The sequence below is a fragment of the Camelus bactrianus genome, chromosome 3, assembly GCF_048773025.1.
Source record: "Camelus bactrianus isolate YW-2024 breed Bactrian camel chromosome 3, ASM4877302v1, whole genome shotgun sequence".
Taxonomy (NCBI): domain Eukaryota; kingdom Metazoa; phylum Chordata; class Mammalia; order Artiodactyla; family Camelidae; genus Camelus; species Camelus bactrianus.
Window position 1 is genome coordinate 81,547,918 of NC_133541.1, and position 14,093 is coordinate 81,562,010.

Consider the following 14,093-nt stretch of genomic DNA (forward strand, 5'->3'; position numbering starts at 1 on the left):
TAGATCTAGCTTTGTGGGGTGTTTTGCATTAGTGCTCTACTTTTCCCCTCCCCCAAAGGCACCAAAAGACCGACTCCTGGCGTTTCCTCCACCTCCCACGGAGGCCGGCATCTGCCTTCACAGACCTGTATTCTCCAGGATGTCCCGCGACTTCCCCTTGGCTGACTAGTCCCCTCCCTTCCTGCTCCCCCCGCAAACTGGGGGTGTAAGGAGAACTCTCCAGGCTTGGTGGACACTGTCTTTCCCTAGCACTGTTCCGGCAGTTTGGGGCTCACCTTTGGGACCCAGCTTAGCTGAGGCAGACACTCTTTCTGTTCTTGGCTTTTCCAAGCGTGTGATTACACGATGCTACTTCCCATGTTTGTTTGCTGTCAACGGGTGGGTTTCCTTTTCTGTTGCCTCTTTGTGGTGTTTACTATTTTTATTTCCTTTACTAGTCATGGGGTAAAAGGGAACCTGGAATTGCACCTCTGTGGGCATGTCTCTGTGGGAAGCACCATCTAATTCTTTTCCAACGATGCTCACCGGTGAAAATTACTGAAGAAACCACCCGATCTTTCACGCATCCTATGTGTAAATGTCAGTTCTGTTAATGGCACAGGCCTTTGAGAGGTTGAAGGGAGGAAACTAGATACAAATTAGAATGGAGGGGTGATAATCTGAGATGGTTTTCGACTTTACATTTGACAATACACTACAAAGTATCTAGTCACATATCACAATGTATATTTTTCCTACATTTTAATAAAAGTTTCCCTTGTTACCCTCCCCCACCCTCCACTCAGTTAAGGGTGAGTGAACATAAATACTGTTTTGAACGGGCAGATGTGGCCTGCAGCCTTCATACTATTCCTTTGTTTGTTTGTTTCCCTAAGCTTTTTGCTTTCTTTCCACATCCCAGCCTTGCATGCAAACACTCAGACAATAGTTTATGTACACGCTTCCTTGTTTCCTAATGTATCTCACATTAAATGGGAACATTTGCTTAACCAACTCATAGATAAAACTATGCGATTTTAAAACTTCATTCCCCTGAGAATCTGGGGAGAAAATGTGGAACGAAAATTGCATGTTCACCATCTAGAAGGGGGTTCTTCAGTTACACCGCAATTGATTCGCTCACACTTATGAGGCAAGCGCCAACTACAGAGCTAAAAAAGGACTAGAAATTGTGACTGAGTCCCAGTGTGCAGGGGGTGGGGGGAGGTGGGAAGCAGGAAAACTGGGCCACGGGCTTCTGCAAGCGGATGTGACACAGCAGTCGGATGTGACTTTTGTGTTTGCTGGTCGTCTGGGGATAGAGGACAGACAGCAGGCGCTCTAGCCCTCTGCCCTCATGTGACACTAGACTCCCTTTGGGAGTTCACCTGAGAAACTCAAGATGAGCTGTGGCACTACAGACATTCACAGTGCGAAGGGCCTGGGCCAGATGCTTAGCTAACCTATTGCCAGAAACATCTGGATAGGTAAGAAAGTGACCGTGCCCCTCAATTTGACAATGTGTGGCAAGAGCTGACTTTAGAAGGTCATTTCGGCTTGACTGGGTTCCTGGGGCTCAGATGCTGTTCTCGTGGGTGAGCGGGTGTTACCCTTCCTCCAAAGATAATCATATGCATTTGTGGCTGGAATGTTCAGGAATGGATTTGGGCAAGGTTCCTTGGTGTACCCAGGGTTTACTTAAGCGTTGGAGGAAACTTCTGGGAAAAAAAAGGTCCAGACCTTGGCTCTACTTCATTGAGTGTGGAAGATATAAATCATGCTGGTTGGGAGAGGGAGGGTGCGGATTGAGGCTATTCTGCAGGATACTGCCGTGGCGCTCTCGAGAGGGAACCCGTCAAAAAGGTGGGCTCCAAGCAGGATAAAGCTTACACCTAGTTCCAAGGGCACAGAGGAGGGCTGTCCCCAGCCTCACTCTAACCTCTGCTCTGATAGATTTTGGTAAAACAACTAGGCATATGTGAATTGAAAAAGTTTCAATAAAGAGCTCAGACACTCAGGGCTCAGGCAACTCATGTTGAGGTTCCACTCAATGAGTAAAACTGTCCCCAAGCTATGTACCTCCCCCGATGTGCTCACCTCACTGCATCCTTGGCTTCAGTGCATTGCGTGACTTTCCCATAAAGTGACTTCTGGGAACTCTGAACTGTTTCCATCGTCTTAAAGCCCCTACTATTTGCTGCTACCCTTGGAGGGACAGGGGTAGAGGAGGAGACATTGGAGGTGGGAGGGGGCTGTGGGCAGGGATTGGGCTGTGGGCTCTCTCCTTCAGCTCCAGGACTCAGTTCTTACTTTGCTCGACTCATGGAAGCTCTGAATATTCCGGTAGCTGCCTAAAGGCACCAGGTGACACACCCCAGGAAAACAGGGGAGGTTTGAGCCATAGGACAACTTTTATCCAATGAAAGACAGCCAATTGGAAAGAGTCTGCAGACAAAATCTTCCCCATTCCCCACAGCCACCTCTTGGCTATTGCAAGAAGCAGGAACCTGAAATAGTCTCTCTGAGAAATCAGCCAGGTTTTGAAGCTGTAACCAGCTGGAGAACATGCCACTTTGTATTTGCTTTCCTCCTTCCTCCCTTCCCTTTGCCCTCACTCCTACTTCCTGACAATTACAGCCCCCCAATGAACCCTCAGCATGTAACTCAGGTTGTTTTCTAGAGAACCCAGTCTAACACAGAATATTAAAAAAAAAAAAAGGTGGATTTAGTAGAAGTTTGCAATAAAGGCAAGGGTATGGAAGAAACTTTGGGGTATTCATGTTTAGTAGCCATAGAGATCAGGGGCAGGAGATCTGGGCTTTGGATCCATCAGAAAGTTGGATTCACAGGTTTAGGGGTTAGGAGTGAAGCGTGGTTAAAGAGGCACACCCTCAGGAGGTACCTCTCCTGCTTTCTAGCAGGTGGCGACAGGTAGACGACAATAAGGACTTTTCCATGGTTATGTATGCCTGCACTCCAGAGACTACAGAAATATTTTGGCTGAGGGTCTCCTTTAAGGGGTGAAATTATTCACTGCATCAAGCTTTTATAGGAACAAGTAGTAAGAAGTGACCACCCCATCAGTGAAAATGGAGAGAAATAGAGTGAGAGCTCTCTGCATCCACGGACACTCTGGCTAAAACCTTGGAAGTCTGTGCTTTGTTCTTTAAGGGAAGGTAGCGTGATTCTTGTACGTATATATCAGCCTGTTTCATTCTCACCTCAGCCCAGGGGAGCAGACATTATTCTCACCTCCATTTTGCAGATCAGGAATAGGAAACTTGGTGAGGGAAAGTGCTTTGCTTCAGGTCACACAGATTCAGGGCTCAAACCACCTGGATGCTCTTTTGCTCAAAAGCCCAGGTATGGTTTTGAAGGAAACTGAGGGAAGAGGTAAACATCACTGGAGATTCAAAATAGTTTTAGCTGGTTAGTGGGCTCTCCTTCAGGCAATGCATCAAGACAAAAGGGAAATGATTCTAATGTTGAGTGGACTGGGGCCCTATTAAAACTGTGCTGGGTAAGGTAATCTGTGTTTGTATCAGAGACCTATAATTTATGTAGATTCACAGACATCTTTTTCAGATACTGTATAAATTGGGAAATGTGTGGAGTGTTGTGGAACCAAATGTATTTGTATGTGTTCAACACACTGTATAATTGACTCAATTATCCATGTGGGGATTATTCACTTTTAACTTGCAATCTGGCTTCTCCTTTCAGTTAGGATGTTTCTGGGCTGCTCTAGGAATGCCAACTAATTTAAATAATAATTTAAGTAAAACATAATTAGGTAGGAAAATTAAGTCTAATCTTTTCTCAGCTCCTGAAGATTCTACAGTTGCAATGTAAGCTCTAATTCATCTTCTATCTTTTCATTCTCCAATGCCAGTTTACTACCAAGGATTTTACTGCTTTCCATAGATTATTGCAATAGTTCCCTATCTGGCTGTCCTGCTTACAACTTTACCATCCAATAATCATTCTGCTGACAGTAATCTTAAAAAAACAAACAAAAATCCCCCAAAAACCTAGCTCTCATCACAAAAACTCCTTTACTTGAAAACATTTAATGGCTCCCCACTTCTCATCAGATTAAGTGCACATGCCACACACTCTATCATATAAAGTCTTAATGCCACCTGCCCCGGGAAGATTCCTGACCCTAACGTCGGAGGCTGTGTCACTGTTTCCAACTCCGAATCCCCTTAATGCACCACATGTTTTTGTCTAAGGAAGACTAACGTTATTCCTGAACCCACGTCGTCTCTCTGCTCTCTTGTGAGATTCTTAATTGAAGTCTCTGCTGCAATTCGTCTCTCCTGCTGTGCAGTAACTAGCTCAGTGCTGGGCCCCAAAGACAGGCACCACGGGTACTTGTCCATCTGAACTGCTGGCAAACCCAGAGGGCCGGAATGTCAGTCTTTTGTATCCCGCATGTCTAGCACAGAGCCTGGCACACAGCAGGCGCTCGGAGAACAGAACTTAACTAATAAATGTCCACGGCACAGGCTCCGCGTGGAGCATTGCAGAGCTCCAGGGATGCAGATACAGGGGGCCTGGGGGCTCAGGGCTCCTTCGGAGATCGCTTTCCAGACACTGCAGGCAATGCTTAAACTTTTTCATTTCCCCCAAAGAAAATGTATGTGTATGCATACACATGCCTAAAAACGTTTATACACACACATTGCATACATAATACATAAAAAGTCCACACTCCAGATCCAGGGATGTGCGTACGTATAAGTAAGTTGCTATGAGCACAGCCTTCACTCGGAGCCCCCAGAGCGGCGGGGAGGACGGCGGGGACGCCCCTCGGCCCCTCCAGGCCCGCAGCGCGGGCGCGGGCGCGGGCGCGGCGCGGCTTGGGCCTTCCGGCTTTCCGTCCGCCGCGGCCGCCATTGGCTAGGCTCCCGGCAGCTGACCGGCGGCGGCGGCGCGAGGGAGCGCCGAGGATGGCGGCGTCGGCGGTGCTGATCCTGCGGGAGAGCCCCAGGTAGCCCCGGTTGGCACCGGCAGGGCGGGCCCAAGGATGCCCCTGCGGTCTGTCGCCGCGGCCGGGGGGCGGGGCCCGGGTCGGAGGGGCGGGGCCCCAGGGGTGGGCGCGGGGCTGCGGGAACGTAAGCGCGGGCCTGCACTGCGGGCGCCTCCGCCGCACCGTGGTTCACGCCCGCGGGCTCACAGTGTGCCTGGCGGCTGAGGTCGGCACGACGGTGTGTGTGGTCGGTGTCACGTTCGCAGAGGGTGGGATCAGAAGTACCCAAGCCGCCTGGGGGAGGAGGGTAGCACTGAAGTCACGTGGAAAGATAGTCCTTTACGTGTTCGGTTCTCTTTCAGTCTTTCTGATGAGAAAGACTCATTGGTGCGGGTTGGTCTTTAATACGTAACACGTGTTACTGTCCCTTTTCAATCAAAGTAGAATAGGCCTCAGGCCAGGGGTTACTGCTGGTTACAGTACCCAGCCAGAATCTGGCCACATTGCTTTTGTTTTCATTTTACTTGTTTTTAGTTCATTTATTTATTTAGTTCATTACTGCTCACGGTAGGTAAAGTCGGCTGTCCATGATGGTGATATAAAATTCTCTTAAAATTACTTAAGTAACAATGACTCTATTTAATGAAAAATAAAGAGTAGCGCAGTTGGTGTGTGGATGCAGAAAAAGTGCGGAAGTGTGTGGGCAAATTATTGAGGTTGGAAAGTAACTTTTTTGTGCCTGAATTGGACAGGAATCATTTTGAAGAAGAGAGTTGTCGTTTTAAAGTTTTTACTTCTTTGATTCCTTGAGTTGTGCCAGCCAGGTCCTTTCCTCACACCCGTGTCCTGGGTAACACACACCGCATCAGTAAACCCTGCCCAGTATGGTGCAGTAGAATTGTTCTTAACCACATAATTTACAGTTGATTATTACGACTGAAGCAGCGTTTTAAAACAACATTGTGCTTAGTGACCGCACTGATATTGTGTGTAGTATTTTTTATTCAATTATCTGCCATGCAGCAAACTTTTCTATTTTTGGTGTAATTGTCACTCCTCCCCCCCACCCCCCCACCCCCACCCCACCCCGTTTTCAGAGTTCCATTTTGAGTTAAGTGGAAACTTAAACACCCACTCCTAAAATAATACCATTCCTCACAGAGTGCAAGCTTCCCCTACTAGTTTGCTTTGCCTAGAAGAAGGAGAAAAATTGCCAAATAGATCTTTTCAACAGAAGTACTTTCCGGAGGCATCTTCTGGAAATGTCCTTTCTTTGCTGGCCGTCTTCTGTTTTTCTTTATTTCACTCAAACTTGACTTACAGCAATTAGAGTTGTTGAAATGAAAACTTACAGACAACTGTATTTACAGTTGCCCTTGGAAACCTCATTTTAAAACTTTCCTTTGTGAATTTATTTAGCATGAAAAAAGCAGTGTCGCTGATAAATGAAATAGATATAGGAAGATTTCCACGACTGCTCACCCGAATTCTTCAGAAACTTCACCTGAAGGTTTGTATGCTTGCATTTTTATAGCTTGTAATATGTTCCTGTGATTCCATGGAAACTGTGTTTCTACTTGAAGAACTTTTTGCAAAGTATCGTTCTCTAGCATGCCCTCGGGAATGCTGGGTCTGGAGAAAATTTGATAATGTCCCATGGTCACAAGATTGGAAAATTCTGTCTTCATTAAAATTAATTGTTTTTATCATGGAACTTTTCAGGGTATATTTTATGGTAGTATTTATAGTAAGGATTTATGGGTGAATATTGTGTGCAAATTTTTCCAAATGTATTTGACTATGGAACTGTTTTATCATAGTATATATTTGGAGACTAAGGGTCTGTGGAATATGCTTTGGGAAAATTCTGATATCATGATTTCATTCTTCCCCTTAAAAATAATTCTGTGGGTTTGTTATCAACCAGTATGCAATTTTTCACTTACTCTTTCTCTTCCACTTTTATTTTAAGGCAGTGGTTATCTTGGACATATTCGTGCTTAATAATTCACTCCTTGGTCACCAATCTTAATTAACTTCATCAGGTTATAAAAATTAAATTCCATTCAACACATGTTTATGGAGAACCTACTAACTGCTCTATCTGGTGCCAAGCATCATCATTAAACGAGAACCCAGACTCTTTCCTCTTCTTTTTCCTGGCCAGAGGCCAGTCCTAGGGCTCTGCCTTTCTGCCCTGAAATATCTCTCAAATCCATGTTTTCTTGATAATCCTGGTTTAGATCCTTATTATCGCTCCTGTGGACTGCAGTTACCTTCAAACTGGTACCTCTGCTTATAGTCGTCTCCCTTTCTGTCACTTCTCCATAATGCTCTTCCATTTATCTTTCCGAATATTTTTTCCTGAAAAAAAAAAAAAAAGAGATGGTCATATCTTTACAGTGTTCATAACCATCAGTAAGTTTCCGTTGCTCATGGGAAAAAGTTCATATTCCTTAACATTGTATTATAATGACATTATCATATAGGTACAACCTGTATTCCCCCCACTTTGCAAGTGCTTCAGTCACCCTAGACCATGCTCTTTTACTAGAATGTACCATGAACTTTTTCAGCTGTGTGTCTGTGTATGTGTACTCTTTCCCTTACCTGTAATATCTTCTCTTTTTTGGTGAATAAACTATTCATCTTTCAGGGGCTTTACAGTCCCACTCTCAGCAGTTCGTTCTCTCTTCTGTGCGTCTGAAAGGCTTAGCTCACTCTCACCTGACTTTAGTACTGCATCGTAAGTGTTTGTTTCATGATTACAGGGTCTTTCTCTGACCTTGGCAACGTTACATGTTGTCTTACTCGTGTTCTATTTCCCGTACCTAATACATTGGTACTTAGAGTTGGCACTCAGTAGCTCTTCTTGGAGTTCATTTTTCCCTTACCATGGGAAACACAAAGTGAACGTAGGTTCTCTCAATTCTTGCCTGTAAGGAATTTGTGTTGTATCAGGAGAAACAGAGGGACGAGGATAACAGTAGCAGCTACATTCTGTGGTGTGTGCTGTTCACAGCTCGCTCCCTCTGTGACTGGCGCTGTTCTAATGGCTTTGTAGTAGTAAGTCATCTGGTCCTCACCGCAACCTTAGGGAGTAGATACTGTTGTCATCTGTCCTTATTTTATCCATGAGGAAACCGAGTTAGAGACCAGTTGAGTAATTTGCTGCATAGCTCGCTAGTAAGACAGCCTAGTTTCAGAGTCCGTCCCTTTGACCTATAACAGTAAACCTCAGGAAAGAGTATGAAACGGTGTATAAATCATTCCAAAAGTGTATGATGTAGACATTCAATACAGACGTTCTTTGTTTCCCTGACTTGGTTGCTGCCTTCTTAAACACATACAAAACGATACAAGACAAAAAATATTTATGTACATCTTTGGTCTTCAGACTGAGGGAGGATGGAATTTCTGCAGGAAACTTGTGCCTGTGCATATATGTTTACAGCATATGCTTTTCAAATATATAGAAGAAATTAACATTCACTTTCCATTTAAAATTTAAGTTTCTTGGACACTTGCTACCTAATTTTATAAACGTGGGTCTTGATTTTCTCCCATTGAGAGGGTAAAAATTAATATATCTCCTTTACTTTCTCTTTAACTCCCAGATATGTGTGAGTTGCTTTTGGTACAGAGTTAAACTGCTGCTGTTCAGAAGCAAATACAGTGACTTAAACTTTTAATACCTATCTGTTCAGGGTCATTGTTGGAGCACAATGTTGAATATCTGTTTGGAACTTCGTTTTATAGCTGGTATTCTCCATTTCCTGTTCTACTCACATATTTTAAGCTCCAACTGATCTTAAGGAGGCACGTCTGATGTGTCAGTGGATGGGGAAGATGAATGTTCCCTTGTCTCCCTTCATGCCGAACCACTTTGTTAATATAATGCCCTTGAAGATCTGGAGAATGTCCCTTTTTTTGCCTTTTTTTTTTAATCTCACTTTCTTGTATATATTAGGGACACTAAAGTTTATTTTTCTGTGTGCTCAGTCACTGTTTTGTCAAAACAGCTCGTTTGGTGTATATGAAAAGAATCAGATTGACAGACTTGGAAGTTAATTGTAAATGTCCTTTGACTTTAATGCACCATGTGATTCAGTGAATATACATAAGAAATACTATTATTATATTCTTCATATTGATAAAATCTGGTACTGTAGGTCATTATTTTAAGAAGATGTATGGTAGCCACAGAAATTCTGGAAATTTAAAATGAAAGACATTGCTCTTGAGCAAATGATGGGCAAATTGGATTCATGCTTTTCTCAGTCATAAAATAGGTAGTAGAGATTGGGAGCTCTGGTGGCTAGCCTCCTCAAACCAAAAATATGCCAGTTTAGAGTCTAATGCTCCTTCAGCTGGGCAGTTGTGTAGTATAGTTGTGTGTCATTCTGAGCTGCCAAGGCAGGGACTCATGGAAGTTCTGAAATTTCTCCAGACAGCTGCTGGGGAGAGGCAGCAACAGGGAAAGTTGGTTTTAGTATGTGTGGATAAAATATTTTCATTCAAAAGCAGTTCTAATAGTGTACGTTTTTCATACTTCGAAAAACCAGTCTTTGGATCAAGGAGATTATTTTGGAATGAAAGAAAGGAGACTCGCCAGAGCTTATAATCAGATGGCTAACATCTTTCTTTCATATATTACTTACAAAAGTTACGTGTATAATTTTTGGAAAATATTAAAATCATTGAAGGGCTTAATTTCCTGCTTTATATATGCTGTTGTAATAAGCCATACTTTTGCAGAATTCATTAAAATGGAAATTATTTGAGTAATTGTTTTTTGTGTGTCTTTAACCAGAGCATAGCATGCCTGAGGATGTGAACTGTTTTGTCTGTGTAGCACATAATAAACACTCAGTAAATATTTTTGAATGAGTGAAGATGGAAATTACTATTAATTGTAAACATTTTGGAGTTTTTACCTGGTAGGGTTTTTTTTTTCCTAAATGTCCATTTTTTGTGGTATTTCTGTTATTTTCCATCTACTATAAATCATAGAACTTAAAATACTGTTTTTTTTAAATAAACTTTTTTTGGCAAGATCCAGATAATGAACTGTGCTATAATTTTAAGATACTGAAATCTACAAACACATCCATTTCTTTCAACGATGGATTTACTTTTTTTTCTCAAGCTTTTATTCTAGGAAGAGTAAATGAATCTTCTGCTGAGAATCTGAGTTTTGAATACCTGAATGTATGCTAATAGATTGCTTTTTGTGTTATAGGCTGAGAATAGTTTCAGCGAAGAAGAGGAAGAAAAACTTCAAGCTGCATTTTCTCTAGAGAAGCAAGAGCTTCACCTCGTTCTTGAAACAATATCATTCATTTTAGAACAGGTATTTGTATTGTCCCAAACTTCCTAACTATGGTTTGTTTACTGCATGTTTGCATTGCTGTGATATCTCTAACATTTTATCTTATTTTTTAGAATGTATAGATGGAAACTGTGAATATATTTTAATCAAGAATTCCGATGTAGTGGGAAAATATTTGAATGTATGATTTTTTCCCTGGTATCGCATCTGCAAAACAGTCTTTGTGCTGAGTAGTGGAGTAAAGTATTTGATAATATGAATCAAGACTTCATTCAATTGAGACAGCTTAAAAAGATTTAAATTTATTGTTACTTGGTATAATAATTTGGAAAAGTGAACCCATTTTATTTAAGAAATTTAATGAATGATTTGGGGGGATTTATTTGGCTATGATGATAAATAAAAAGAAGAGAAATAGTTGTCAGAGGACCTTTTGTCATACTGCTTCTTCGTATTGAGCTGCATTCATTCTTTTCATCTAAATTCAGTCCAGTGTTCAAGTCACATCTCCCATTGCAGCCTTGACCCCTTATACTTTCAGTCTTCCCCTTATTTGGGTTCCTTTTATCCGTGGCTCATCATGGTGGAGCACATTGTTAGTCTTTTCATTATTTCATACATGTCAGTTACGTCTCCTCCACTAGGTTTTTAATTTGTGGGGGGACAGAATCAGATATTTTGTGCATCTTACACAAATCTAGCACATTACTGGGCTCAAAAGAGATTCTTTATAAATTCCTGTTTTTCAATTAAGTGGAACACTTGTGAAATAAAAGTTAGGAGGACAAGCTGCCAGGCATCTCTTACATGCAGCCTCATGCAGATTACAGAGCATGAAGATGACGGTGGTTCTTTTCCTTGGTGGACCTTTAATAGAAGAAAAGGGTAGCTGAACAGGATAGACCAGCATGGGGTTTATGAGGAAGTTGTTACAGAATAATATAAAAAACAGAACAGATATCACTTTAAACAGTTTTCATTTTTTTTATTATATATTGCCTAGGAAGTTGGTAGAGGAAAGTGGTTTTAAGAAAGTGTTTCTTGGAAAAATTTTGTGAGTTGAGAAACAAAACCATTGTATACTCATTTGAAATAGTTCAGTGAATAAGGAAATGAATTTTCAATTAGAATACCATTTACATAGCTAAAGCAAAGAAGTTTTTCTGTTAAGTGGATTTAGTATTACTTAAACCACAGGCAAAAATAAAAACATTTAGCCTGAATAATTTAGGCTATTTATTCCTGAATCTTCCAGCCCTTGGTTGTGTATATTATTACTTGTAAAATAATAAAAATTTTCTGCAATAGAAATACAAAATTTTGGGGGGGGTTAAATCATTTAAAGTAATTTTGTAGTTCAAGGTCTCTGTATGAACATTACGGATATGAAACCTAAAAAAATGACACAAATGAACTTATTTACAAAACAGAAACAGACTCACAGACATAGAAAACAAACTTGTGGTTACCGAGCAGAAAGATGGGTGGGGAGCGTGTGTGGAGAGATTAACTGGGAGTTTGGAATCTGCAGATACTACTATATATAAAAATAGTTAAATGACAACGTCTTACTGCATAGCACAGGGAACTAAATTCAATACCTTATAATAGCCTATAATGAAAAAGAATTTGAAAAGGAATATATATAAATAGCTGAATCACTACGCTATACACCAGGAATTATTAGCACCACGTTGTAAACCAACTATACTTCATTATAAAAACAAAAAAAAAATTAGGAATATATGTGATTTTTTTTTTCTCTTAAAAAGGCTGTATATCACAACGTGAAGCCAGCAGCTTTGCAGCAGCAGTTGGAGAACATTCATCTCAGACAAGACAAAGCAGAAGCATTTGTCAATGCTTGGTCTTCTATGGGTCAAGAAACAATTGAAAAATTCAGGCAGAGGATTCTTGCTCCCCACAAGGTATAGGATATACTACCCAAAAGATATTTTTCAATAATGTGTGGCATGAATTATTATACCTGAAGAGTGTTTAAGGTGATAATCTTTGTAAAGAGGTAAATCAGGGAATAGGAAGTATTGTATCTAATAAGCCTATAAACTTATTTCAATACGTATTTGCTACCATTGTGATTTAATTTTAATTGCCAGTTTAAAACATGCTTCTGTAACTTAGGAATGAGACAGTCTTTTTTTTTTCTCTCTGAGTCCTTGGGCAGAGTTGGTTATTCTTTTAACTATCTTATGTATAAGACAAAATTTTCACTGAATCACGTATTTACTTGTTTTTGTGTGTTCGTATCAGGATCTAGCAGAATGCCTCTGTGCAGAAGGTACTCAATGCTTGCTTAGTAGCAAACAGTGAGCAAAATGAACACTTCGGGAAAAATATAAAGAAACAGCAGTGTCACAAAGCTCTTCAGTAACCTTTAATTACTCTTCATGGAGGTTAAGATGATCATACAGATTTTGCTCTGTTTTTCTGTTAATATGTTGTGTTACATAATTGACTTTCAGATTTTCAACCAACGTTGTATTCCTGGGATAAATCTCACTTGGTTGTGGTGTATAATCCTTTTGGTATGTTACTGTATTTGATTTGCTAATATTTTTGTTAAAAGATTTTTCCATCTGTGTTCATGAGGGATATTGGTCTGTAATTTTCTTGTGATTTCTTTGGTTATATCAGGTTAATACTGACCTTGCAAAATGAGTTGGGAAGTGTTCCCCACTCCTCTTCTATTTCCTGGAAGTATTTGTGAACGATTGGTATTTTGCGTTTTCACCAGCATTACTTGAGAGTTCCATTAGTTCCAAATCCTTGTCAGCACTTGGTATTGTCAGTTGTAGTAAAGCTATTCTGTTAGGTTTGTAGTGGTATCTTGTGTCTTAAATTTACATTTCCCTAGTGACAGATTTTGATGATGATCTTTTTGTGTGCTTACTTGCTGTCCACATATCTTCTTTGGTAAAGAGTCTGTTCAGATCTTTTGCCTAACAGTATTTCCACATTATGACAGATGAATAATTATAGTAATATGAATATAAAGGACAATTACAGGTATAAATCTCAGCATATAGAAATTCATGAGTTTTGTTTTTGTTCTTGTTTTTTGATTCTTACAGTGTGTGGAGGGTGTTTGTTTTCTTTCTGTTGAATTTTGTGAGTCTGAGTCCTTTGTCAAATAAGTGATTTGCAGATATTTTCTCCTAGTCTGTAGTTTTCCTTTTCAGTTTGAGTGTCTTTTGTAAAGTAAAATCTTTTAAATTTGATGAAGTTTGAGTTATCATTTTTTTTTTTTTATTGATTCTGCTTTTGGTTTTGTATCTAAGGACTTGTAACCTAATGCAGTGTCACAAAGATTCTCTGTTTTGTTTTCTTCTAAGTGTTTCATGGGTTTATGTTCTACATTTAAGTCTAAGATCCATTTTGAGTTAGTTTTGTGTAAGGCATGAGGTACAGGTCCAAGTTCTTTTTTTCTCATCTGGTTGTTCATTTGTTCCAGCATAATTATTGATAACATCTTTTTGCCATTGAATTGCCTTAGCCTCTTTGTCAAAAATCATTTGACATTTTTATCTTTCTTTTTCTGGACTCTCTTTTTGGTTCCATTGTTCTCTTTTCTGCCTTATGCCACTACCATGCTGCCTTAATTACTGTAGCTTTGTAGTAAGTCTTAAAATCAGGTATTGTTAATCTGCTTACTTTGTTCTTTTTAAAGTTTTTTTTTGGCTACTCTAGTTCCTTTACCTTTTTATATAAATTTGAAAGCCAGGTTTTTTTATATCTGCAAAAAAGCCTCTGGAATTTTGATTGAGATTATTTAATTTATAGATCACG

At 40.4% G+C, this 14,093-nt stretch overlaps 1 protein-coding gene across 7 annotated transcripts in view; it reads left to right on the forward strand.

Annotated features, from left to right (window-relative positions):
- Positions 1–4,861: 4,861 nt before the first annotated feature.
- Positions 4,862–14,093, forward strand: part of COMMD10 (COMM domain containing 10) — a 161,249-nt gene continuing 152,017 nt past the window's right edge. For all 7 annotated transcript variants that reach the window (XR_012505596.1, XR_012505594.1, XR_012505595.1 and 4 more), the window contains exons 1-4: positions 4,862–4,975; positions 6,374–6,464; positions 10,197–10,307; positions 12,059–12,214. Coding sequence is in view for 4 of the 7 variants with exons in the window: in XM_074360504.1 (XP_074216605.1) it covers positions 4,935–4,975; positions 6,374–6,464; positions 10,197–10,307; positions 12,059–12,214 (399 nt within the window). In the remaining 3 variants the exon portion in view is untranslated. The remainder of the gene's footprint in view (positions 4,976–6,373; positions 6,465–10,196; positions 10,308–12,058; positions 12,215–14,093) is intronic.